The sequence below is a fragment of the Malaclemys terrapin genome, chromosome 3 (genome assembly GCF_027887155.1).
Source record: "Malaclemys terrapin pileata isolate rMalTer1 chromosome 3, rMalTer1.hap1, whole genome shotgun sequence".
In the NCBI taxonomy this organism is placed as follows: domain Eukaryota; kingdom Metazoa; phylum Chordata; order Testudines; family Emydidae; genus Malaclemys; species Malaclemys terrapin.
The window spans coordinates 171,848,754-171,876,252 of record NC_071507.1 but is presented as its reverse complement, the minus strand read 5'-3'; the positions used below and the strand labels follow the sequence as shown (position 1 = coordinate 171,876,252).

Genomic DNA, 27,499 nt, shown 5'->3' with positions numbered 1-27,499 from the left:
CAGAACAGAGATACTTCTATATCACAACCAGAAACTCAGCTTAGGTTTCTGCTGGGGGACCCTATGAAGCTAGACACTGCAGGATGTACTACTTAGTGTGCCCCGAGTGGCAGCATCCCCCAGCCTATTGACTGGCTCATGCCAATATATAGACCAGGAAGCCATCACAGAGAGCTGTCTGAGGAATGATACAGACTGCCTGCTTGCTTCTGTTCCAGCGCTTGCCTTGCTGTGAACCCCGAATGCTGGCTCCTGACCCTGGTTTGTCCCTCATTCTGCTACTTGCCACATGGTGCCTGACTCTGACTTCCTGGCATCCTGACCCAGCTCAATCCTGACTCTGCTCTTTGATTCCTGATTGCAACTTGGTACCTTACCTATACTTACAGACTGTTCATTGCCTGGCCCTGACATCTCTTGACACTGCAACAGGAACCTACAGTATCTGAAGAGAACTTGAACTCTTTCCCATGACTGGATTTTATGCATGGAAGGTTGTTTATGTCTCCATGAGGTTTCTTTAGAATCTAAGTAACAAGAACCTTATGAATAACTTTGCAAACAGTGTATGCTCACTCTTTAGTAAGAATGATGTGTTAATTGAGTGCAGATGGTTTGGTTCTCTGGTTAACTAAGTAATTCGGTAAGTAGGGTGACCTGATGCAAAGGGAACTGCAACATATAATTCTAGCTAAATTAAACTAATTTACTGTAATTCACTCTTCTAGATACTGGGGTCACAGCTAGAGAAGGCTGTTTATTCAAAACCACTTAGCTCAACTAATATTTCTAACTGCTCCCTGTCTAGAAAGATTAGGAAAGCCGTAGAGAAGCCGCAGCCCCGCGCCAGCCAGGGACAGAGAACACCGGTGCCCGCAGCCTGCAGCCCAGAAGAAGCCGGAGAGAAGCCGCAGCCCCATGTCTGCCAGGGACAGAGAACACCAGGGCCCGCAGCCTGCGGGCCCCGGAGTTCTCTGTCCCCGGCAGGCGCAGGGCCGTGGCTTCTCTCCCCTGCTGGGCACTAAGGGGGTGCACATAAATGCCCCGGCGGGTGCCATGGCACCCGTGGGCACCACGTTGGGGACCACGTTGGGGACCACTGCTTTAGTGCACCTGGCCCATGGGAATTATATAACGACCATTTGAGTAAAAGAAGATTTTTGGCTATTTCAAAGGGAAGGATTTAGCTGATTCTACAGGAATTACATAAAGAGTATAGGAAGCTGAGTAAAAGCCAGTCTAACCCCTGATTTTATGAGCTTGATAGCAAGTGAAAAAAATAAATTTATCTCATGTAGGAGAACTACTTGTGCCCTTGTTCTCTTAAGGACTAGCAGGATACAAGTGCCTTTACTGGCTAATTTAACCCATGTGCATTCTGCATCACAGCTTTAAATGTGGATACCATTATGTATTCTAAGGCTATAACTTGTACCAATAAAAAGTAATTTAATACCTTTAACTATTGGGATTGAAACATTTGTGGACCTTGACACTTTCAAGCAGATCAGTTCAAAGTTAAAATTTGAAACTCATATTTAGTTCCCCCTGCCCTATATCCAGCCTGGCTCCCCAAATGAGACAGTACCATGCTAAGTAGAACATAAAACCATGCCAGAAGCAAAAAACTCCACATTTGAATGGCATCTTACCTCATGCCACAGCTTAACCTGAAGCTGATCATTTATAGCTATTGCATGTAATTAATAGACAAACCTTAGTGTAAGATACACAGGGCTAGATGCACAAAGGGGACTTAGGCTTAGTGTTGCAATGCCTAACTTTAGGCAACCTGCTGCCTAATGCACTGATCTCAATTGAGGATCTGCAGCCCCCTAGTTTCAGGGAGTATGCCAGGGATGGGGCTTCAGGGCGGCAGGACTTGGGGAGGGAGTACCACCTCCCTCACAACTCACCTCAATGGACCACCCATTTTTTTGATTTGATATTTTGTGGATCCAATTCCTAGGTGCCTAACCTCAGCCTGTCTGAGTTGGGGAGGGGGCACAACCAAAAATTGCAGCATCACTGCAGAAGAGAGATCTCCCCATGGCATCAGACAGGGTGGCCTCACAGCCACACCAATGCTCTGCTCTGATACATCAGCACTTCAGGGAGCAGGGCCAAATGGAAGGCAGAAATCTGGGGAGTGGGGCATGTGACCCTGCATGCCCCCTGCGTCACCTCTGGCTGGGGGTCTGCAGGTTTGTCTATTTGAGTTTTAAGGGTCCCAGGTTAAAAAAAAGGTTGAGAACCACTGGCCAAATGGACACCAGAGCTCCAAGTTAGCTCAGGCTCCCTGTGCAACACAAGGAGAAGGTTAGGCACCTAGGAATTGGATCCACAAAAGGCAGTAAGCTGAGGGAAATGTTGGGGAAAGTGGATTAAAAAACAGTTAATTGCATCTTCCTCCCACTTGTCTGTCTTTGACAAGCTCCAAAATATTCACTTATCATACAACAAAGTTCCCGCACTGCTGCTAAATGCATGGGAAATGTGCTTAGAAGCACTTTGTCAAGCCCTGTGGCTCGAAAAGTCAGCAAAACCCTACTCATTCATGTTTCTCATAAGCCCTTCCGCATGCTTCCCCGCCCACTATCACAGACAAAAGGATGGCACTGTGTTTATAGTGCACTGTGAACTGTTTCATTGCTGCTGATTAAAGACAATGCATATCAAACCTTTGTGAGAATTTACAGTTCAGCAATAAATTCAGTACATGCCATCCACAAGCCTATTAAAACTTCCTAGGATGACCTTTATTCATTGTTCTAGGATAAAGAGTATGGACTCTGATGAATTCCCCTATTTGAAAGGAAAAAAATCCTTATGTAGCTTACTATGGGGTTCAAATGCTATCTTTATTACATGAGATTAGGATGGGACTTCACCGAAGTATCCTACATTCTGCAAAGGCTGGAGGATATAGATGCTACAAAGCTGTCTCAGTACTGTCAAACATAACAATAAACTGAGGAAAGCCAGACTGAAAAGCAATTTAAGCAGAATTTCTTTACACAGAATAACTGCACAAAAGGAGTAGGAAATAAAGGGACCAAATGTATATTGGTGTAAATGTGGAGTAAATTCAATAATATCAAATCAAAATCTGTATGGGCCATCCACTATAGGGGGATGAGACACGTATTGTCAGTGGGTTTTACAGCTATTTGATACCAGAACTCACAGCAGCTCTCGTCTCCACTGTACTTCAGTAAGGTGGCTTCCACCACACCTTTTCTACACGGGCATCAGCAAAAGATTCACTGAGAGCCCAGGGAAGACAGTCTTCCTGCTCTCAGTCTAGTGCCCAGCCCACCCTTGCAAGTGCAAGGAAAGTCCTGCTCAACCTCTGTACGCCTGGGATAGAGCATTGCTCATGCAGACAGAATCTTTGGATAATTGAGCTTCCAAACCCTAACAGGTCTCTAGTGAGCAAACATATTTCCAAATGCAAAATTGGGTGTTTTTTCCCAGCATCAGCAACAAGCACATCTCTATTACAAGGATGACTCGTTTGCCAAATTTGAAGTCCCTGTTCCAAAGCATGGAGGCACTAGAGATTTTCAATAAAAGACTTGTAAGGATTTTTTTTAACATGTGCAAAACAACATATTTTCCCTGATCTCATTCTCAGAAACAGTTGACCTGATTTGGCTGAAACTTAATAAAAAAAAAATCAGCCTGAGGCAGATACCAGCATGGAAAATTTCAGCCCAAACAGATAAAGTTTGGCAAAGTTATAAACAACTGAAAACAGGTTCTTATAATGGGAAGTGTTGGGCAACCTTAAAAATAGGTGACATTAGCAGCTCTGCCTCTAATGAGTAATATTTTTTCCTTCAATGTCACTCATTTCTTTTACTGCTTCTTTTCCTTTCTTTTCTTCTTTATCCATAATCTTTAAATCACTTTCCTCTTTAGTCTCTCCTTACTGCCTATTTTCCCTATTAGCCGTCCCTTCCCTCCTCCCAGTTTCTTTTATATTTTCCTCTTTCCTCTTCTAATCAGTCCCTTCTAGCCCTCACTGCTTTTAACACCCTCAGCTCCATTTCTACCATGCACTTTCTTTGTCCTCCATTATCATTTTTCATTTTCACTAACTCCCATTCTTGCTTTTGCTGCCTTCCACGCTTTCTCCTGAGCATTCCTTTCTCCTCTTGTTATGCTTTCTGGCCTCTCCCCGATCCCATCCCACTAAATCAGCACATACGAACATAAGAACTGCCATACTGGGTCAGACCAAAGGTCCATCTAGCCCAGTATCCTGTCTTCCGACAGTGGCCGATACCAGGTGCCCCACAGTGAATGAACAGAATAGGTAATCATCAAGTGATTCATCTCCTGTCACTTATTCCCAGCTTCTGGCAGACAGAGGTTGGGACACTATCCCTGCCTATCCTGGCTATTAGCCACCACTCCCCAGTATTCTCTCTGTCCAGCTCCTCTATCATGCCATGATTCTACTCTCACTTCCTTTCCCTTCCCTTCTCTCCTGGCCATTAGCTCTGTACTTCTGCTTGTTTAAGGACTGGAATTACCCATGCAATTTGGACTGGCTTCAAATTTCCCTAAATGAAGCATAGGGAGGATGTTAATGGGGAGGACTGGCAAGGAGCCAGTTTGCATCTATATAGTCTGTCCATACTGTACAGCTGGCCTTGTTCATTTGAGCATTTTCTTTGTTTCGATTCACATGGCTTTACTCTCACAGGATCAGATATTTAGTTGCTGTAAATCACCATAGCTCTAACGAAGGAAATAGAGTGAGGCTGATCTACACTGGGTGAGAATGTGGGCCTTAATTTTTGTTTTTGAATGGAGCTTACAATTGAAACAACAGAGTTTCATTCGATGTCATGTCAAAACTGGGATTTAGGCATAATTTCAACCTACAACCATAAACTGGCCCGGGGTGCTTGGCCAGGCTCAGGAAATTTAGGGAGTCTAGATAAGGCTGCGGTGAGTTCTGAATTTGTAATGATCTCATGTTGTTCTGGGTGACAGGTTTTGTTGCAATCATTTTGCTCAGCTCTAAGGGGCGTGCAATGTTTTAATATTTGAGTATGTACTGCTCCCTACAATTGTCCTATGTCCTCACTTACTAGCCAGAAAACTATCTGCAATCCCTATAGTCAGCCTGTATTGTCCTGTGCTGATTGTAGAAGAGTGAGGAATCTTGAGTAGGTGCAGCTGAGATGGTTAATTCATTTCCTGCTGGTCCCTGTAGAATATTTTTATCAGGAGTGTTTTTCATTCCTTCAAAATCCAAGTCACTCCTCCCCACCAAAGGAAACCTCTCTCATAGTTTCTCCTCTGTAAGAAAATAATACTTACCTCACATGGTGGCTATAAGGATTAATTACTTAATGGTTGTACTTTGAAGATGAAAAGCACAGTATAAGAGCTAGGTACTATTGTCTCATATAAATTTTCTCTTAAGCCTGATACAAAACAAATACCAAAGAGGGTGGAATGGCTAGTTTTCTTTATGGAAGGGATCTTCTTTACAAAGGATGCCCCAATATTGGATTAAGGCAGATCCTTGGAGTTAGAAGGACCCACCTTTAGCTGTCAGACATTTGCATGCTACTATTTGAAGCTGTGTCAAAGCAGCTTATTTCTGAGGTAGCCAATGCTATCCCAGAAATTAGCTGACAGATATGCTCTCTAGCCTTCACCGCCCATAGAAGAGGAATTTATCTGAGTTGGCTTTTAAATGTGGTTCTCTCAAATGATTGCAGACATTTCAGTAATGTTCCCAGATCACCAGGCTGCCTGAAGAAACCACTGAGGTTCAAATTCTGCTTTCATGTATGTGCATGCAATTCACAGTTTAAAAATTTAAAATTTAAATTTGACACTTCCATGCAATCAAATTTGGTTAAAAGATTGTGTTTTTTATCATATTTCAACAGGTCTAGTGCCTTTATATGTGCATTGGGGTAACAAATGCACAAGAATGACATTGTCTTCCACCAGGTGGTGATGTTGGTTATAAAACCTATGATTTAGAGAAAGAAAGATCATCTGATGTCATCAGTTCAGTCTGTTTGTGACTAGAAAAGATTTTTCTTTCCCTCCAGTCAAGTTATGGAAAAACTAATAATACATTTGATAACACTGCATTTTGAGATCTATGGATAAAAAGTGCTATATAACAGTGGCTCTCAACCTTTCCAGACTACTGTACCCCTTTCAGGAGTCTGATTTGTCTTGTGTACCCCCAAGTTACACCTCACTTAAAAACTACTTGCTTACAAAATGAGACATACAAATACAAAAGTGTCACAGCACGCTATTACTGAAAAATTGTTTACTTTCTAATTTTTACCATATAATTATAAAATAAATCAATTGGAATATAGATATTGTATGAGGAGAAACAAATCATTGTCTGAATGAAATTTTAGTTTGCACTGACTTTGCTAGAGCTTTTTATGTAGCCTGTTGTAAAATTAGATAAATATCTAGATGAGTTGATGTACCCCCAGGGAGACCTCTGTGCACCCCCAAGGGGTACACATAGCGCTGGTTGAGACCCACTGCTATATATATATGAAATACTATAATATTGATGATAAATAATACATTTTCAAAGTGATTCATAGACCTACTGATTGTCTGGTGGCTTAAAGTAACTTAAACAAATGGTGCAGAATCATATAAAAAGCCAAAGGCAACACAGTCCAATAAAACACAAGAGCAGGTCAGGGTAAAAAAGGGCCTCTCCCCCTCAACTGTAGAAAGCTCATTTCCAGACAAAGATGTTTCAAAAGGTTAAATGAATATTATGTTGAGCAGATAAAAAACACTGACTAGACATTTGTACTGCTGCCCAAAGGCTATCAGTTGGCTACTTTTCTAAAAATACTTTGAAGTGGATGTAGTACCGAATGGCACCCTTTTGATTATTGGCAAAAAGAATCCACAGCTTCCCCCATGCTGGCCAACTAATGTGCCAACAGGTTTGTGAGCAGTTCGGAAAGATAATTCAGTCTTCATGCTCATTCCTTCCTTGGCCTCTCTGATCAGCCATCAAGAAGAATGCCAGTGTTAGTAGCTTTCGTAACATGGGCATCTGTCTAATAGGCACCAGACAGAAATCATCCCCTTATTTCACTCAGGGTGCCAAAACTGTCAGATGGACACACCTTTTGGTGTTTACTGAAGCAAGCTGAATTGAAATCAGGAATGGAAATGAGAGAAGTTCTGGGTTCCCTTACCAATCCCCTGAGCCATCCAGTTCATTTAGCATTTAGTATCCAATCCTAAATGTTCTGGGCACCTCAACCTGCCATGTACTTCAGAGATTGGTTAATATCTTGTGGGAGAGCAGCTCAGCATGTCACTACAGGAACTTTGGTTCTCAAGCTTATTACAAAAATACCTCTAACTGTATGTGCACATAGAGTAATTGATTCCATTTTAGTTCCGTCTTCTGAATTCTTAGGATAAAATTACTATAACATTAACTATCATTCTGTTTAAACAGCTACTGGAAATACCAGAGGATATAGCTGGATATGCCATTTTGGCCTTTTTACAAGATAAACATGAGATTAAATTTTATTTTTCAAGTGATATGCAGTGACATGGCATTTCTTTCCTTCAGGAAATAAAAGTGAATCTACAATAATTTTCTAAACAAAATATCATAAGGTATAGTAATACTGCCACTTTGTGGCTAGGAAAAGTATTTCAGCTAGTTTCATGGATTATTCACAGAAACTTTTAGTTTTCTCTCAAATGTTGCTGAAATTATAAACACAAAAATATTTAAACAGAAGTTTAGTTTTCCTTGCAAAAAATAAACCGCCAAGGAGGATGGAGACGGATTCAAATTTTTGGCTAAGTGCCTGTATCTTTGTTAACCTTGTCACCTTACACACTATTCCTAAATGAGGAACGCACTATTAGTTGCCACCTACACCAATTTTGGTTTAAGCCTCAGATTTTTAATGGTATACAGGTCTTGCTCATCTCTGCATTGCAAGGCCTAGTGCCCAGATCCTCAAAGGTAGTTAGGTGCCTAATTCTCATTGATTTGGGAGTTAGGAACCTAAATACCTTTGAAAATCTGGGCTCCAGTGACTTAGATGGCTGAGCCCCAGTTCAGCTGTTTTTTTAGACATCTTGGACCTTTGACCTCCAGTCATCTGGAACAATTAATCACCAGTCAATCAGGCCATAGCTTCAAACTGCTAGGTTTTTGCATAACTGCAGTTTTTGAATTTATATTAACCACACCCCAGGGATTCCCCAGGAAATTTCCTTAATATTGTCCCCAAATCCATGTCTATCGGGCACATTCAATATAATTGTTTGAACTCTTTACATTTCCCAGGTCTCGCATCTCTCACACTTATCACTGGAGGTTTTTAAGAACAGATTAGACAAACACCTGTCAGGGATTGTCTAGCTATACTTGGTCCTGCCTCAGCACTGCTGGCTGGACTCGATGAGTGTTTCTCAATGATTGGTCTGTGGACTCTGAGATCTCCCTGACACCATCTAGGAAGGCAGCAAGCTAGTCCCAGGTATAAAAAAGGTTGAGAAACACCGGACTAGATAATCTCTGCAGGCCCCTTCCAGCCCTATGATTCTATGACTTAAGCTCTTATGTCCCACTTTTAACAGTACTTATGACCAATTTTTTAAAGGTATTTAGGTGTCTAAAGATGCAGATATTCAGAAGAGTCTAGGTGCCTGGTGACTCTGTAGCATAGTGGCTATTGCACTCTCCTGGGTTCCAGTCCCTGCTCCAATGACGATTTAAGTATTTTATACAAAGTGGCATATCTTTAATGGGAATGATTGAGAGCAGTCCACACCAGAATATCCTATAGCCCAGGGGTCAGGACACTCACCTGTTAGCTAGGAGACCTGGGCTCAAGTCTCTGTTCCAAATCAGGCAGAGGGGGGACTTGAAGCTGTGTCTACCAAATGTTGGGTGAGTGCTCTAACCAGTGTAGCATAACAGGGATACCACCTCTTTGGTGGTGTTTTGTGTGGGACCCAATAGGAATGCTCTTTGGTGGCCTCTGAGAGCATCTACCAGCGCAAGCCCTGTAAGCAAGATACATGGGAAAACCCTAGTTTAAGAATCCTGCCAGCACTTAGATGGCTTTACACATGCCCACCAGCGGAAATGTAGGTGCCTACAGGATTAGGTGGCAACTAAGCAAGGGTTTTGACAATCTAAATTTTGGATTTTGGCATCTAAACCTCTTTCAAAGTGACATAGGCACTTATGGGCTAGATCAGGGCCGGATTAGACATAAAGTAAGTAAACTACAGTTGCTTTTGTGTTTATATATTCAATGTCCTTTCTGTGAAAATAATACATTTTTTTTTTATGACGTCTTACACTTGACGTAGCTTAGAGCCTCGGAATGTCATAATCCGGCCCTGGGCTAGATCCATCAACAGAAGCTGCAGCTCAAGAAGGACAGGTTGCATCTAGAAGCCCAGCTCCTTGTAGACCTAGAGTGAGAGAGAGAGCAGACCGAGAGAAGGAATACTAGCATGAGGAGAGAGAGAAGGGCAAAGATTGTCAGCATCAGCTGAAGATGAAGAGACTGATCCAGCAAAATCCTAATCCTGTAGGTGCAACCAGACCCCATGTAAGTGTTCTGATGGGCACCAGAGACTCCAAATTATTTCCTCACCTTAGTGAAGAGGAGGAAATGGATGTGTTTCTAAAATCTTTTGAAATGGAATGTGAATGGAGGTGGACAGAGCAGAAGGACATGGTACAGTATCTGGCTCCATTACTGTCAGGCACAATGGCCTTAGACATTTTCACCCAGATGACTGAGCGGACTAAACAGGTTATGAGCAATGTGAACAAGCTGTGACGTTGCTCAGGAAACCCAGAACTGTGAGCCACCGTGTTATTCCTCTGACTCACCAAGACTGAGCTTTGCTGCTGCTAAACTGTCAGCTCCTTGACACACCAGCCTGTCTGCCTTGCCAGCAAACTCTTCAGGACTCTGCTAGTCCAAGCCTTGCCTTGCAGGTAACAATCAGTGAACCCCAATTCCTGAGTTCCCCAGAGACGTCTCCCTGCAGTGTCCAATCCCTCTCACTGGATACTCAGAAATGATTAAGTTCACTGGCACTGAAGAGACACAGCACACACCAGCCTGTTAGGTTAACTGAGGACTCACCCTCCACTGTTAATACCCAGCACTGAGATGGTTTTGTAATAAAACAAGAATGAGTTTATTAATAAAAAACAGATATTTAAGTGATACTAAGGAAGAATCAATGAGACAAGTAGGATTACAAATAAACAAAACATACTTTCTATTGACTAAAACTTAAATTTTAGCAAGTTACAATCTTTGGCTATGTAGGTTCTCTCTTACATCAAGTTTGCAGCAGCTCTTGCCTTTCAGGCCAAAAGGATCCAGCTTTCGTAGACTCAAAGGGTGCTGTCCCCTAATTGATGGATAATGCAAATGTCTTGTTTGCTCCCCTTAAATTGCTCAGAGGCCATTGTCTTTGCCTCAAGAGTCAGGAAGGGTCCCTGGGGGATGGTTGGGGGGAGCTGATTCTGTCCCCGGTATGATTGTTGAATGGTCTTCTCCCTGTTCATTTAGTTTGATGGCTTTTTAAAAACCGTATATTATATTTTCATTGTTCACTGCCTATTACACGTTTCTTTGTCTGGAGCAGGCTGGTTTTATGCTCTGCCTCCCAAACACATTTTAAGAACATAGCTCCAGCACACATATATAACTTTTTGTGCACAACCCGTATATACGTCAAACAATGATTTTTGGGACCAATGTATCACCAGTTTACATATGATCCCTTACATGATACCTTTGGGATCTATATTATGAAAACAGTGTGGTGGGGGAAAAGAACGTGTCACAATATGGAGACCGCCTGCCAGTTACAGTATGGAGGGCCCCTCTGCTAGTTGGCATTGAGGTGCTCCTGGGGTCACACAGGCGTTGGTGCAAAAGTTTAAACTGATCCCTGAAGGTCATTGGAATAGATATTGGGGAGTTCAGATGATAGGGGATATGGTGTATGCTGCATGTCAACCCAAATTAGGGGTTACATAAAGAAATGGGGACTAGATTGTGGGGTTACCCCAATCGATGAAACCTATGAATTAATTTGTTTAGAACAATTCTACAAACTCTGCCCCCCCCCAACCTAAAATCATGGTTAATGGACAAGGACCCTAGAGACGTAACTGTAGCTGGGAAATAGGCCAAACAATATCCAGACCGTTTGCTGTGTTTAATAAAAATATAAAGAGAGAGTGACACAAAACTGACACCCCCCAGTCAGGAGCTCCCCAGAAGGGAGAATGGGCGGTGGGGAGGCAAACCCTAACCAGGGCCCAGAAAAGAAACCTGGAAATATGAAATGCTTTTATTGAAATGAGAATGGTCATAAGGCGATCCACTGGCTGGTGCTGGGGAGACCAAGGGGAAATGTGAAACTGCAATGGGTCCAGGTGTCAGTGACTCCACTAATCGCAGAACCAGACCCAGCCCTGCTGGTCCATTCATTAAACCTATTTAAGACCCAAAAGTGGAATCAACAAAACATTGTTTCCTGGTAGAGGTGGATGGGAAAAAGGACCAGGGATAGAGGAACACTGGGGCCCAAGTAACTCTGACATCCCCAGCAGTGGAGGATCCCTCAAGAGTCATCCATAATAGACTCCTAACCATTCAGGGAATAATGGGAACACTCCCCCCTTCCAACTTCTGGTGGCTCAGATCCTTCTGAAATGGGAGACATGCAGGGTCCCAAGGATGTTCTCACAAAGACTGCTATAGGTCTTGTTGGGCAATGACTCAGAATTCTGGTCCCAGGCCAGTAGTGTGATTAATCCAAACAAAAAGCAGAAAACAGCAACCTTTGACTCTGACCCTGGGGTGCATGCTGACAGGCAGAGAGGCAGTCCTGAGCTGCTGCCTGACAGTGTAAGTGTATGGCTGGGGTTGAGCAGAGTCCTGTTGATGGCTTGCCCTCCGGGCAGGGTGGGGAAAGGGGAGCAGGTCCCAGGGAGCAACCTGAGCCAAGCCTCCTAGCTTCTGCTATTGAATTCAAACAGAAATAATTGACTGTCTCCTCCCTAAAAAAACCTAGAGCTTCAGCTGACTACCTGGGCAGACCCCTGACAGAAGGACATCTGGAAAAGTTTCTCTGGGATCCCTGGCCCCTCTAGAGAGAGTGGATGTCGCCCAGGAATATTGAGCCACTGAGAATATGGCCACAATTGGTGATAACACAAAAGTACTGACTTAGGCTATTCAGCTTAGCCCATGGTATATCCTTCTTGGGGCCCATGGCAATACAACACACCAAACAGTGCTGATTCCAGAATTTCTATTGGCCTAGGGGTTTTGATGCAGTGCAAAAAACACTGTAAGTACTGTGACCTATGCCAAAGGATATGGAAGGGCTAGGGCAAGGATAAGGCTGACCTGATCCCCTTCCCATTGTAGAGGAACCCTTTCAGAGGGTCACTATGGACATTGTGGGTCTATGACCAGAGGTGCCCCTGTATTCACACACTTTACTGAACTTACCCAGCACTGATGATTTTTTTTGGACAATATATGCCTTGTGAGATATCACTTTAAAACTAATAAAATGCTGGTCAATAATATCATTGTAAAATATGTGTAACTATACTGTATGTAAAATTATGAATACTCACTAATATTATGCTTTAAAGTCTGTGACTAAAAGATGTTTAACCAGGCATATCAGGGGGAGTTGATAAACAGGTTTTCTCCAGACAAAGGTAAGAGGCCAACACCTCAAGATAGGTGTGGCCAAATTCAATGGGCTATTTATTTGTATCTGAGCTTGCAGCAGGAAGAGAACATTTGCATAGTAGCAATCACTAGTGAGGGAGGAAGCAGCATGGAAACTTAAGTGCCAGACCTCATGGCTCCTTTACTTTGGATGAACTAATGAACTTTATCAGAAGAAAACATTTCAAAGGTTCACTGAACTGTAAAGAGAGGGTGAGCAAATCCCTAAATAATCCTTCACCTTAAGGAAACAAAGAAACGGAGAAATTTCCTCTCTAGGATGGGTCCCAGCTTGGCCGGCCAGTGAAAAGCTGGAAAGGAACTTGTGGGAGAACATAAGAACATAAAAATGGCTGTACTGGGTTCCAAAGAGGCATGAATCCCTGGGTCACTCTAAGTACCCCTATATTCACACTCCTACTGCAATCACACTGCTCCAATGATGTGTGTAAAATATGGCTTGTAAGTTGTCATTTGAAAACTAATAGCACACTGAGCATTAATATTATTGTAAGATGCATGTGTTAACCTTATGTGTGAAGTTATGAGTTCCCTCTGTATAATATATAGCTATACCAAACTGGTACCTTATACAAGAGAGTGGCGCCTTGGTCTTGACAACCACTCTTTGGTTGTGTTGCCTTTTAGACCAAATGGTGGTTACCAGTTGCAAGATACAATTTGCAATTAAAAATGCCTATCAAATATTCTATACAAAAAAACAGTTATATAACAATCAAACTTACATTCATTTTTCAAAACATAGAATTAAAAAATTGATACAGAAACATAGAAAAGTTACACTTTTAGCATTGGTATAAACACACTTGGGTGTAATAAACAGACTGATTGCTTAGGGGAGGGGTGTAATCTTCCTTGACACCTGGGAAGTTTGTCACATTGATAAAGAACAGAATTCCTAGGATTTTTTCTTAGCTGGGACATTTCATATAATTAAATAAGAAAAAGTATATTTGTGTGAGATACTTTTCTCCAATCACCATATGTATGAAAGTAATGGTAACAAATTCAGTAAAGGCACAGGCATATTTGTAATGACCTACAATTTTAAGAATAGTTTATAATAATTTTATTATTTCTGCATGAATATTGAGGTCTCTACACCAGTCTAATCTCTAGTATATTATAAATCCATAACGTGATATGTATTTGTAAGGAAAACTAAACATGTTAAACAAATTAATCTGCTTAGCAAAAAGACAACAGCTGATGCTCAGTTCAGTATAATAGATCCAGGGATTGATTTCTCAGTCCTCTGCTACATTCACAACAACTGATTCTACAAGTTACTTGCTTGTGAAGAACATTTCCCAGAGAGGTGAGCCTCAAAACTACACTATCCTCAAAACTGAGACAAGAAAAAAACTGCTGTATAAAGTGTACATGAACAAAATTAACTTTGAAAAGAAAAGGAACACAAAGCTTATCCCCAGACAATGAGAGACTTAGATATTGCAAATTAAGTTACTGTGATTAACAATACACCCCTACCAAACAGTTGAGTATATCTAAGCACAACAATGTGACTCAGTCTTTGGTAAAAAGAACAGGATTACTTGTGGAACCTTAGGGACCCTGAATAGCAAGGGACACCATCATAGGACCTAATCATGTCAGCCACACTGTCAGAGGCTCGTTAACCTGCACATCTACCAATGTGGTATATGCCATCATGTGCCAGCAATGCCCCTCTGCCATGTACATTGGCCAAATCAGACAGTCTCTACATAAAAGAATTAATGGACACAAATCAGACGTCAAGAATTATAACATTCAAAAACCAGTTGGAGAACACTTCAATCTCCCTGGTCACTCGATTACAGACCTAAAAGTCACAATATTACAACAAAAAAACTTCAAAAACAGACTCCAATGAGAGACTGCTGAATTGGAATTAATTTGCAAATTGGACACCATTAAATTAGGCTTGAATAAAGACTGGGAGTGGATGTGTCATTACACAAAGTAAAACTATTTCCCCATGTTTATTTCCCCCCCTCCCCCTACGGTTCCTCACACCTTCTTGTCAACTGCCGGAAATGGGCCATTTTGATTATCACTACACAAAGTTTTTTTTCTCTCCTGCTGGTAATAGCTCATCTTAACTGATCACTCTCATTATAGTGTGTATGGTAACACCCATTGTTTCATGTTTTCTGTGTATATATATATTTATATCTTCCTACTGTATTTTCCACTGCATGCATCTCAATGAAGTGGGTTTTAGCCCACGAAAGCTTATGCTCAAATAAATGTGTTAGTCTCCAAGGTGCCACAAGTACTCCTGTTCTTTTTGCAGATACAGACTAACACAGCTGTTACCAGTCTTTGGTAAAACACTGTTGCACTTCTCAGTTCCCACAGTAGATGGTGCTGTGCGATCAAATATGTATTGTACCAGCTACACTACTTTTCAAAATAGAGGGGAAAGCAATACAGGATTAATATACAGCTCTTTGTGATGGGTCCACATAGACACTTATAAAGTGTTTATAAACTATCATGCATACAAGATTATTGTTTGATCAATATTTTATTTTGGAAATAAAAATATACTAAATAGATAGCAACCCAAAATGGAGATCTTTACCATAAAAATAAGATGCTGCAATATTTTAAATTAGTCCATGTGTGGCTTTAGAAAAAAAAAAAGAGACCACATTTAGTTGTTTAGATGGATTAATCTTTTGTCCCTTGTTTTAGGTGTCAACTCTGGACTTTGGCAAGATAAGAAAATCTCTGTCTGGTAATTTCCTCTGAGAGCAGATCCTAGACACTTCCAATCTCATCTGTCTTATACTGGACCTTTACTTCAACTGGAATCATTGTGAATTAGTATTCTGTATACAAGACAAATACAGGGCAGGGGCAGGAAAGCTCAAGTTTAATGCATATGGCACAAGTAATACTTATTCAAGAGAAGTCTCTATGGACAGTGAGTTATATTTTTCTGCTCCAAGCTGAAAGATAAACTGTACCTACAGAAAAGAAATGAGTATATCATTTAGATTGCTACACGCTACAAGCCAGAGTCTGATCTCACTTACCCAACTGACTCCAGTAGAGTTCCTGGAGTAAATGACAGCAGACTGTGACTCTACTAGTCTGCTTTAAAAGAACACAGGATACTCATAATTTGACAGTTTAATTTTTGGTTTCTTATTCTATATTATTTGTACTACCCAGTTAGAAGTTTAAAACACCTGATAATTTTGTCTCTTTTGAATTGGCAAATGCTGATTCTTATGGACCGCAACACACTGTTCTCACTCCCCAATTTACTTTTTGTTTTTGTTGCATAAGCAATGCAATCAGAAGGTTGTTTGCTAGTGAACTATGTTGGATTTACTTCTCTAAGTGCAGCAGAAGAGTACAAAATTAAAACTAGAAGGCCTGCTCCTGCTCCCACTAAAGTCAGTGACCTTTTCGAATTCCAATATATCTTTTTTGAGATGGTATCCTGTCTTCCAACAGTGGCCAATGCCAGGTGCCCCAGAGGGAATTAACAGAACAGGCAATCATCCAGTAATCCATCCCCTGTTGTCCATTCCCAGCTTCTGGCAAACAGAGGCTAAGGACACCATCCCTGTCCATCCTGGCTAATAGCCATTTATGGACCTATCCTCTATGAATTTATCTAGTTCTTTTTTGAACCCTGGTATAGTCTTGGCCTTCACAACATCCTCTGGCAAAGAGTTCCACAGATTGACTCTGCATTGTATGAAGAAATACTTCCTTTTATTTGTTTGTTTTAAACTTGCTGCCTGTTAATTTCATTTGGTGACACCTAGTTTTTGTGTTATGAGAAGAAGTAAATAACTCTTCCTTATTTACTTTCTCCACACCCATCATGATTTTATAGATCTCTATCATATCCCCCCCTTAGTTGTCTCTTTTCCAAGCTGAAAAGTCCCAGTCTTATTAATCTCTCTTCATACTGAAGCTGTTCCATACCCCTAATCATTTTTGCTGCCCTTTTCTGTACGTTTTCGAATTCCAATATATCTTTTTTGAGATGGGGCATCTGCACACAGTATTCAAGATGTACCATGGATTTATATAGCAGCAATATGATATTTTCTGTCTTATTATTTATCCCTTTCTTAATGATTCCCAACATTCTGTTAGCTTTTTTGACTGCCACTGCACATTGAGTGGATGTTTTCAGAGAACTATCCACAATGACTTCAAGAACTCTTTCTTGAGTGGTAACAGCTAATTTAGACCCCATCATTTTATATGTATAGTTGGGATTATGGTTTCCAATGGGCATTACTTTTCATTTATCAATGCAATGGTGTGACTACAGTTGGATCTTAAGTTCAGAGAAGAGGGGGTAGCCATGTTAATGACTGTGACACCTCCAGGATGAGCATAGATTGGGTAATCCTCTGTGATGTGCCAGACAGTTTGCACTACCATTCAAGGTAGAGTGGCCTGTTAACACCTCTGCAGTCATAGGACAAACAAAAGGGGTTAGTGGGTTACAGATTGTTGTAATAAGCTATAAATCTAGTGTCTCTGTTCAGTCCATGGTTTTTAGCATCAGCAGAGTTATGAATTTAAGCTCCCAGGCCACTCTACCTTGAATGGTCCCTTAGAATATTTGCTAACTACTTATGCTAAACAACTTCTTCCACCTTGTATTTAGCTGTTATGCTCTGAGCGCCTTTCCAAGACCGGAGGAAGAGCACTGTGGGCATCAAAAGCTTGTATCTCTCACCACCAGAAGTTGGTCCAATAAAAGATATTACCTTAGCCATCTTGTCTCTAATATCCTGGGGCCAACATGACTACAACTACACTGGTCCTCTCAAAGTCAGGGTTACTTACATCTTTAAGTTGAATGGACTTTTGCCTATAATTCACTAGTCATCTTTATGGTATGTTAATAACTTAATTGGAAGTTGCTGTCTTTTAAAGAGCTGCCAAGTTTTATGCACCTCATGTAACACTCACACCATTGGCAGCTCTTTCACGACAGTCCTCCCAGCCATCGGGAACCACTGCATTGCCTATTCTACAGGCATCCTCTCTTCTTCCTCATGTGCTTCTCCCTTTGCTGGATTCAAGCTGGGAAGGAACAACTAGGTTGGAGAAGCAGTAGAAAGTGGAGGTGCATGAGGCAATGTTGGCCAATGAGCTGGTGGGGATAGAAGGTGATGGTGGCTCAATTCTGGCCTCTCCCGAGCATGACTGCCCCAACAATTCTCTGCAGTCAGTCCCCCAGCCATCAGTTGCCACCCCCAAGCTATCAACTGGGTAAAGGGTGGCAGCTATCTCTTCCAGCTGAAAGTCATTCCCTCACTGCTTGATGCGGGGCATGGGAAAGGAAATCAATGACATTCCACCATCCATGATAAATGGCACACAAAGAGCTGCACAAAATTTAGCAGCTATGTCACAGTGGGCAAACCAAGGCAATAATGTGAGGATTTGAATGCTATGAATATTCATGTCCAAAAGTCCCATTTTCTGTTATGTTAATTAGCAATAGATTCAGTGTGTTAGAGCAGTTTTAAAACAATTAGCAGCTTTAAAGATTTTAGGGGGTATAATTCTGCTCAGTTTCCAACAAGTAAGGTATTCCACAAATGAGATTGTTTCCTTTCTTTCGGAATCAATAGAAATGGGAAAGAAAATATACTGCCTAACCTGAGGACTGCAGGCAATTTTATATTAGAGTGTGTGCTCTGGTGAAATAAAATTAGTTATTTATCATATGTTTATTTTATATATATGTATAGTCTTTTGCTTTACATGTTGTCCCTTCTGATTTTCACAGATGTTATGCTACTCACTTTGAGAAAAGTTTTGCCCTTGATCTTCTGACACATGTGGCATGGGAGGCAGATGTGTAGTAACAGTTGGGTGGAAGGTTTCTAATCCTGAGCCACTGGGTCTGCATAGGACACAGTGGGATCTGGAAGAAGCACTGTTTATTGCTGACCCAAGAGAGCAGCCCATATGCACCTTCCCTCATCCCCCCACCATCACCCTCTGACAGCAGTAGTATTAGGAATGGGCCATGACTTTCAAGCTGTCTGACTTTGGGGTATGGAGTGCCACCAACCATATTAGTCAAGTCTCCACCTGAAAGCTTGAAGGCTTATGACTCTGTCCTAGCCTGATCCTGTGTCTCCTTCAACCTTGTTGCCCTTTCTCTAGTGCACCTGTGTAGGACAGACCAAATTTTGTTCCATGATTTATCAGTTAGTGCTGAACATAGATTATGATCTGCCAAGGGTTACCTGACATCTATAGTTTGAAGAGAATTTTGGAGGTAAACAAAAGACAAATCATTTTCCATAAGAAACTTCAGTTGTGATTGCTTGATCTGAGGGATATTAATTAAGGATGTATATAAGGTAGTGAAAATTGACAGTCATGATACATCCTTGAAGCTATTTGGCAGCACCATTTGTCACTGACAAAGCACTTTCACCAGTGGAAAAAACTTTCATGGTAAAGAATGAGCTGTTCACAAACTATTTGCAAAGAATAATTTACTTGTCCTTTTTTTGTTTATAAATTTTCAATTAGATTGATGTTTACTAATTGTTTATTTGGAGAGGCTTTGGTCTGAATTCTTCTAAAGCGATATGCAATAACTAACATGAGCGAGAATTAGTTAGTAACACAAGTTTTCACTACTAAAAAGGTGAAATCATTAGTTTGGATTAAAGTGGGTGCCCTTTCATAAAGCCTAAATCCCATTAACTTTAGAAGGAATTATGCTCAATTGCCACTTATTTTGTTCCATTGTTACTACACACACACACACACACACAAAGAGACATTTATATGTCTTCTCAGGCTTGAATATACTTTTTTTTGCACTGCTATCGTTATTCCAATGTAGCTACTCCAATGCCTCTATTATAGATGCACTGCACTGATATAAAAAGAAAATTTGCAGTGGGCTAGACTTCTAAAAGGTATTTAGGTGCCTAAAGCGGAAAACAGGTACCTACTGGTATTTCAAAAATGCCTAGGTACTTTTGAGAACCCTACTGGATGCCTATCTTCAACCTTAGGCACCTAAATACCTTTGAAATCTTGCCCTAAGTCACTTTTGAAAATGGACTTTGCTCTTAAGTCACTTAGATGCTTTTGAAAATTTTATCCAAAGCCTCAGTTTCCAAGTCTTCCCCCTCAATCACTTTCACAGTTCTTTTCCTACTGCTTCATCCCCATATACTAATTCCAATCTCTTCTAAAAGCACATGTCTTCCACAATGCCCATGCACATTGCTTTTGTACTAAGAATGACAACATTAAAGAAAAACAATCTTGAGATTATTCTGTCTTCTGGGATGTGGGCCAGATCCTCAACTGTTGTAAATGAGGCTAGCTCAGCTGCATTGACTTCAGTGAACTATACCAATTTATACCAGCTGAGGATCTGACCTCATAAATAGGGTGACCAGACAGCAAGCGTGAAAAATTGGGACAGGGGGTGGGAGGTAATAGGAGCCTATATAAGAAAAAGCCCCAAATATTGGGACTGTCCCTATAAAATCGGGACATCTGGTCACCCTACTCCTAAAATATAGGCTCTTTGAGTACAAACAACTAATAAACAATAAATACATATTTATAGAATAATATACTTTAGTATATATATTGTGCTCTTGCTAATAACAACTATTATATGTTCTTAATCTGAGTAATAAAACTATGTAATTACTCCCATGTGCTCAGATATAGTGAAAGTATATTCATTTGTTTGCTTTTCCTATACCTGTGGCGAAAAAGTTATGAATATCTTGCTTTATAGGACCCTTGAATACAAATTAAAATCATTATCATAAAAGGGCTAGCAAAATAGCAGATAATTAAGACAGGAATCATAGAAGTTCCTAACTGTGGTAAGATACATTATCTATTTAAAAGTATAACATTGAACTGTTTTTTATCTTTTTAGCCATGTCTTTAAAAAGAAGCCTGAGAATTGTACTTAGGCTGAAAGGTACAAATTTATTGCGTGCATGGTCCTTCCACAGTACAACTGTGTAAAATTTAAATTTTGCAGAACTTACGTGGTTTTGGTTTTTTGGTTAGAGACTCAAAATTCATTCCAATATTGTCAAATGTTCACCAAGATTTATAAACATTTTGAACTAACCTGGGCTCAGCCTTGAAGAATCCTTTCATTATCTTTAGTTATATAACACTGAAAGAAAGATGGATTGCTCATAGAATGGACAAAAAGAGCTGGCATTATAAAGTTTGGATCCTAAGGCCATTGTAGTCAACTGGCGCTTGTCTTTTGGCTTTAATGGCCTTTGAATTGTTCCCTAAGTTTATACTTGAAGTGAGTGTAATAAATAGTAAAGGGATAGGAAATAATATTATTATTAATAATAAAATAATGAATAGTAATAATACCTAGCTCTTATTTAGCATTTTTATTAGAAGATCTCTCAGCACTTTGAAAAGGAGGTCAGTATCACTATCCCTATTTTATAATGAGCCACAGTGAGGTGTAGTGGTTTGAACAAGGTCACCGAACAGACCAGGGCAGAGCTGGGAATAAAACCCAGATCTTCTGAGTCTCAGTTGAATACTTTCTCCACTGGGCCATGCCATATAGATCACATGGGTGCTCTGTTTTGGCACATGTGCATATTGATAGTTTTATAAAGATATTTTAAAAATATATAATTGTATATTTCCATTAAAAAACTTGGATTGATTTCTTGTTTCACACTGAAAGTATGCTAAACTGCTCATACATGAAAGCAAGATCAATTTGTCAATTTCAAATTAGTTTCTCTTTGGTACCCCAAAATCAAAGCAACACTCAGGAGTTGAAAACACAGCTAGATCAAAGGTGGAGGAAAGGGGCCTTGTCCTGTAAAGCACTGATCACCTCTGTAGAATAACTCAGCATCACCAGCTCCTGGTCACTTCACTGGGCCTTAAGCTTGAACTGCAATTCAGAGGAAGAGCACAACATCTGACAAGAGTGGACCCTGCATTTGGTGGACAAAACCCACTAAATTCTGAATATTGGGGAACTAATCACTACTGAGGTGTTACTCTCTGTTCCACAGGAATAGCATGATTGGTTAAGGTGTTTTTGAAGAATTCTCACTCATGGAAGTACTGGTAATTGCTTCTTGAAGCAGTTACTAATTTACTAGCAACCTTCCGTAATATTAGATGTGGTGTATTGGAGACCAATGAGTCTATCTGGGAAGACAAAAATGTCAAAGGAGGAGGTTCAACAAAAATAATAATAATAAAAAAATAGAAGCCTTCTTTCACCCACTAGAATAAGTAAATACTCAAGTCTTGTACTTTTCTCCCCTTAATGGATGTGGGTCTAGTCTGTAGCCATCTGAATAGACGTCTGATGTGTGGGGGACAGTCAACACCAATCTATTAGAATTCTTTGAGGGAGTCATCAATTATGTAGATAATGGTACTCCAGTCAATATAGAACACTTGGATGTTAAGAAAGCCTTTGACAAAGACCACACCAAAGACCTCGAAGGAAACTAAGTAGCCATGGGATAAGAGGGAAGGAAAAATAGGAAACAAATGGAAGGAATAAATGGTCAGATTTCACAATGGAAAGAGTTGAACAGTGGGGTCCACCAAAGATCTGTACTGGGACCTGTGCTGTTCATCATATTCTTCATTGATTTGGAAAAGGTGATAAACAGTGAAGTCGCAAAATTTGAAGCTGAGTTATTCAAGATAGTTTTGTCCAAAGCAGATTGCAAAGAGTTAGAGAGGGATCTCACAAAATTGGGTGACTGGGCAACACAATGGCAGATGAAATTCAACGTTGATAAATGCAAAGTAATGCACATTGGAAAAAATAATCCCAACTGTACATATACAATAATGGGTTCTATATTAGTTGTTATCACCTAAAAAAGAGATCTTGAAGTCACCATGGATAATTCTCTGAAAACTTCTGCTCAACTCATAGCAGCAGTCAAAAAAGACTAGGAACTATTAGGAAAGGGATAGAAAATAAGAAAGAACATATCAGAATGACACTTTATAAATCCATGGTGTGCTCATAGATTGACTATTGTGTCCACTTATGGTTGCCCCATCTCAAAAAGGAAATAATGGAATTAGAAAAGGTTCAGAGAAGGGCAACAAAAATGATCAAGGTATGGAATGGCTGCCATATGAGGAGAGACTAAATAAACTAGGGCTGTTCATCTTAGAAAAGAGATGTGGGGGAATGATAGAGGGCTATAAAATAATGAATGGTGTGGAAAAACTGAATAGATAAAGTGTTTCCCACGATACATAAACCAGAGGGTCACCTGATGGAATTAATAGGCAGCAGATTTAATATAAACAAAAGAAGTTCTTTTTCACACAACACACAACTAACCTATGGAACTTATTGCCATGGAATGTTGTGATTTCCAAACATATAACTGGGTTCAAAAAAGAACTGAATACATTCATGGAGGATAGGTCTATAGGTCCATAGATTTCTTCATTAGTCAAGATGGCCAAGGATGCAACTCTATGCTCGGGGTGACCCTAATTCACTGGAGTGGAAGATGGGTGGATCACTCAATAATTGCCCTGTTATGTACATTCTCTCTCTGAAGCTCTGGTACAGGCCACCGTTGCAGACAGAATACTGGGCAAGACGGACTGTGGTCTGACCCAGTATGGCAGCTCTTATGTTCTTATGAACTGGTACACTGCTCCATGCTGGGAGGCACAGCATGGGAAGACTACTTAGGTGGCGCACCTCTGAATGGTTCAAAGCACAACCCAAATGGGGACTGCTTGCCTGCTGTCATGTGGGAAGTGCTAAAGAAAGAGCAGATGACAGGGCTGGATGAGGACAGGGCTGGTGAACCTGCTGCTGGATTAATTCTTTTAGTGGGGATGCTGAGACCCATTGAACCAAACTGCAAACCCTGTATATAATGGAAACCACTTCAAGTCAGCACCTCTAATTCCAGCACCTATGGCTGGTGGAACCTAAGTAACTGCACTACACACACGTTCTCTGCACTTCCTGTTGCTGCAGGAAAGGTTGTGGAGCTGCACCATCCTCATTGGGAATCAGTGGCTTCAAGTCACAATTTGGCCGCAAACCTCATTTTTGTTTTGTGAGTTTTAAATGGTGTATTATTCTTGTAAACTCCATGATAAAATATTAATGTGTGTAGCAGGGCTGCGATCAACACATTTATTCACTTCTTGCAACATACATCAAAATGCAAACCTATCCAAAAATATAACTACTAGGAGTCTGACTCTAAATCAGCAATCGCATCCACATCATCATCCTTTCTTTTCAATTATTCAAACATTCTCATTGATTTACCTTTCACTTTTATTTTTTAGTGTTTTGGAAGGGATAAATACAAGCTCTTGAAAATTATTTCTGCATATGTGAATCTTTGTAGAGCCTGCGAATGATCAGATACTAGCAGTGCTTTATTTTAAAACAGAATTAATCAGCCAGCATTATATAGAGGCATTAAAACCAAGTGCAAATACAGCATATTGTACTGAGTTATATCCCTTGGAGAAATATCTTTAAGGGAAGATATGCCTGCAATTTAATAAGCCAGAACAGTTTAAGGTTGATTTTTAAAAAATATATATTTTTTTCATAGCTCAATTTAAATATAATATATATACATTTGTATATAAATTACCTTGGAAATCTCCCTTAAACACCCCACAATTTATGGGAAAATATTAAATGGATTATTTTCCACCAAAATCCTGGAGGTCCTCTGCCTTCATTTCAGAACCCTCTGGATATAGCTGTGTTGCAAACTGTGCTCTTACAGCAATCTATGTATTATGTGTAGGCAGCCTTTCATAAGTGATCTGTGACCCTAGCATAAACCTGAAAGAAAACCAAAAGCATGGTTTTGCCTTAAGTTTTGAGCCTGGATCTAATCATCACTGAAGTCAAATGTAAATTAGATATATGTAAGATCAGAATTAGGGTCTTTGTGTTTTTTTCCTTTGGTTTAGAGAATTTTCCATCTTAAAGTTTAAAGCTGTAATGGGAAAGGGCAGGAGGAAAAGGCATGAACTCTCTTTAGAGGATTTCTTCATCATCTTGCTTGTCACATGCAGTCTTATTTGCAAAGAGATCGCGACAACATTATACTTCAGTTGTATGCAATAACATTTTCGCTAACAGTCAGTTCAATTGAAGCAGCTCCCATGACACACAAGGGGGGAATTACACTGTGTGCATGGAAAATGGCATATAAATTTTGTTTTCTAATGTAACAGAATTTGCACATTCTGAAAATTAATCTTGACATGAGATATACTGTAACCAAGTAAACAATCTGATATAAAGATAACAGACATATTGTGTCAGTTACAATTTTAAAACCAAAATGCCTGATTAAAGGAATACAGTAATTGACAATATTTGTAAGTTAGTGAAAGCTAGCTGTTACTCAAAAGCATAGGTGGGAAACTGCAGCTCTTTGGATCTCACTAGACTCTACAGCTTGATTTTGCTTCCTTTTGCGCCAGTTTAAGGCCTGGCCTAAAAGAGTGTGATATCACTGAAGTCAGGAGAGATGCACCGATTTAGGTCAGGGATGACTCCCTACTTTACTGAGATTTGCATTTATCCCTTTCTCTCTCTGACTTATTGTGACATACCAGGATACAATCCAGACCAATGAGTCGATGTGTCACGCCAGCCCAATAACCTGGGGTGCCCTTTACAATGCCTTGCAGCTATAGCCTCCAATCTGGACTGCTCACAAACAGCCTCCAGCGTGTAAGTCACTCCCAGTGATGTTGGTGTGCGCTGTAGCTAGCCAGGCACACTCTGGCTCTTACCAGCCTTAAATATTATCACAGGTTGACTCCAACACTCTCCCAGACTCAGATTTCCCCCCAGAAATGTATGTCCTGTACTGACCAGCCCTCTCCTGGGCAGTACAAATATATTAAGTCCATTATTCCTTTAAGGGAATAATATGTACACAACTTGTTATCCCAAATGGAGTTACCCAGATGCTTGAACTTGAACACACTGAATTAGATAAAACAATGAAACAAGTTTATTAATTTTAAAAAGAGATTTTAAGTGTGTACAACAGGGGTCGGCAATGTTCGGCACGTGGCTCGCCAGGTAAGCACCCTGGTGGGCCGGGCCAGTTTTATTTACCTGCTGACGTGGCAGGTTCGGCCGATCGCGGCCCCCACTGGGCGCGGTTCGCCATCCCGGGCCAATGGGGGTGGCGAGAAGTGGCGCGGGCGAGCGATGTGCTGGCCGCGGCTTCTCGCCACCCCTATTGGCCCGGGACGGCGAACCGCGGCCAGTGGGGGCCGCGATCGGCCGAACCTGCCACGTCAGCAGGTAAATAAAACTGGCCCGGCCCGCCAGGGTGCTTACCCTGGCGAGCCACGTGCCGAACATTGCCGACCCCTGGTGTACAAGTAACAAATCATAAAAGTCAAAAAATGATTACAAGAAAAATAAAGATAAAACACTTACTGATGCCTAACTTAAACTACATTAGATTCAAAGCAAAGTTTTCTCACCGCATGCTTTCAACAGTCTGAATGACCAAACCCTTTAGGTCAGGATCCCTTACCCAGAGTCCAATAGCTGCTTCCTTTGTCTCTTCAGGTACAGTAAATGCTGTGTCTGCCCCTTCTTTTTATAGTCCTTCCTGTGTGGAAGGAAACTCCACGCTGTTTCTTTGCTAAGATGTAGATTTTTGCCCCAGCCCCCTTTCCTGCCACAGAATGGACATTTAGCAGGTAATGGTCCATCAGCCTTGTTTACACCTATCTGAGGCATCAGCTTGCCCTCTGTCTCTGAGGAACTGATCTGGCCACTCTCCAGACTTATCTGGAAAACATACTTTTAGTCATGATATCAGCTTATGTTTATAACTTCACATGTAATGCTGCCATGTGCATTTTTGCCATGTTACTGATCAGCAAATCATGAGTTTTTAAATGATACCTCACAAAGTATATCTTAAACAAACATTATTACAATAGTGTGTAGGTTGTGAACACAGGGGTATATTCTGTCACACTTAACAATCTTGCCAAAAGCAAACTTTGCACTGCTGCCTACTGTTCAACTTCCCTCTGACATATCCACCAAGTACAGACCCTCAAATGCACATGTCAGCCCCTCAGAAAATAATAACATGTTACACCATTATCATATCCACTGTGAGATCTGCAAGTCTTATCAGAAGCTCTGCAGGAATAAACTCTTGACTGAAAAGTTTAATCTCTACTCTTCCCTTATTTCCAAAAGTGCTGGCAATCCTTAGTCCCTTTTATTCTCTATGCTATCTTTCCAATGTATCCTCCATTCCTGGTGAGATGCAAAGAATCTGCTTCCTACCTTTAATCCAATATTGCCCTACTTTGAGACAATACAGGCCCCTGTCATATTTTTCTTTTCTTCTCCACTCCCATGTATTTTTTCAATGCTCTTGACTTTTCCATCATCACAAGCTCCATTCACAAAAATACCTGGACACTTAACCTCTTACCTCCCCTATTGTTTGGTCCAGGTCTTCACATGAGCTGGAAACCACGCTCCTCTGTGCAGTTAGTACCCTCCTTATTTCTGCTGATGAAGGCTCTTTCCGCTCCTTGTTGCATTTCAATCTAGCTTTTGACAGTCTGGACCCTTCTATTCCCCTGAACTGTCCCTATAGCTAGGC

General features: G+C 40.8%; 1 protein-coding gene across 1 annotated transcript in view; it reads right to left on the bottom strand.

Moving 5' to 3' along the window:
* Positions 1-13,870: 13,870 nt before the first annotated feature.
* Positions 13,871-27,499, bottom strand: part of TPO (thyroid peroxidase) — a 104,028-nt gene continuing 90,399 nt past the window's right edge. Inside the window, exon 19 of the mRNA XM_054021484.1 lies at positions 13,871-15,658. Coding sequence (XP_053877459.1) covers positions 15,641-15,658 — 18 coding nt within the window. The 3' untranslated portion in view covers positions 13,871-15,640. The remainder of the gene's footprint in view (positions 15,659-27,499) is intronic.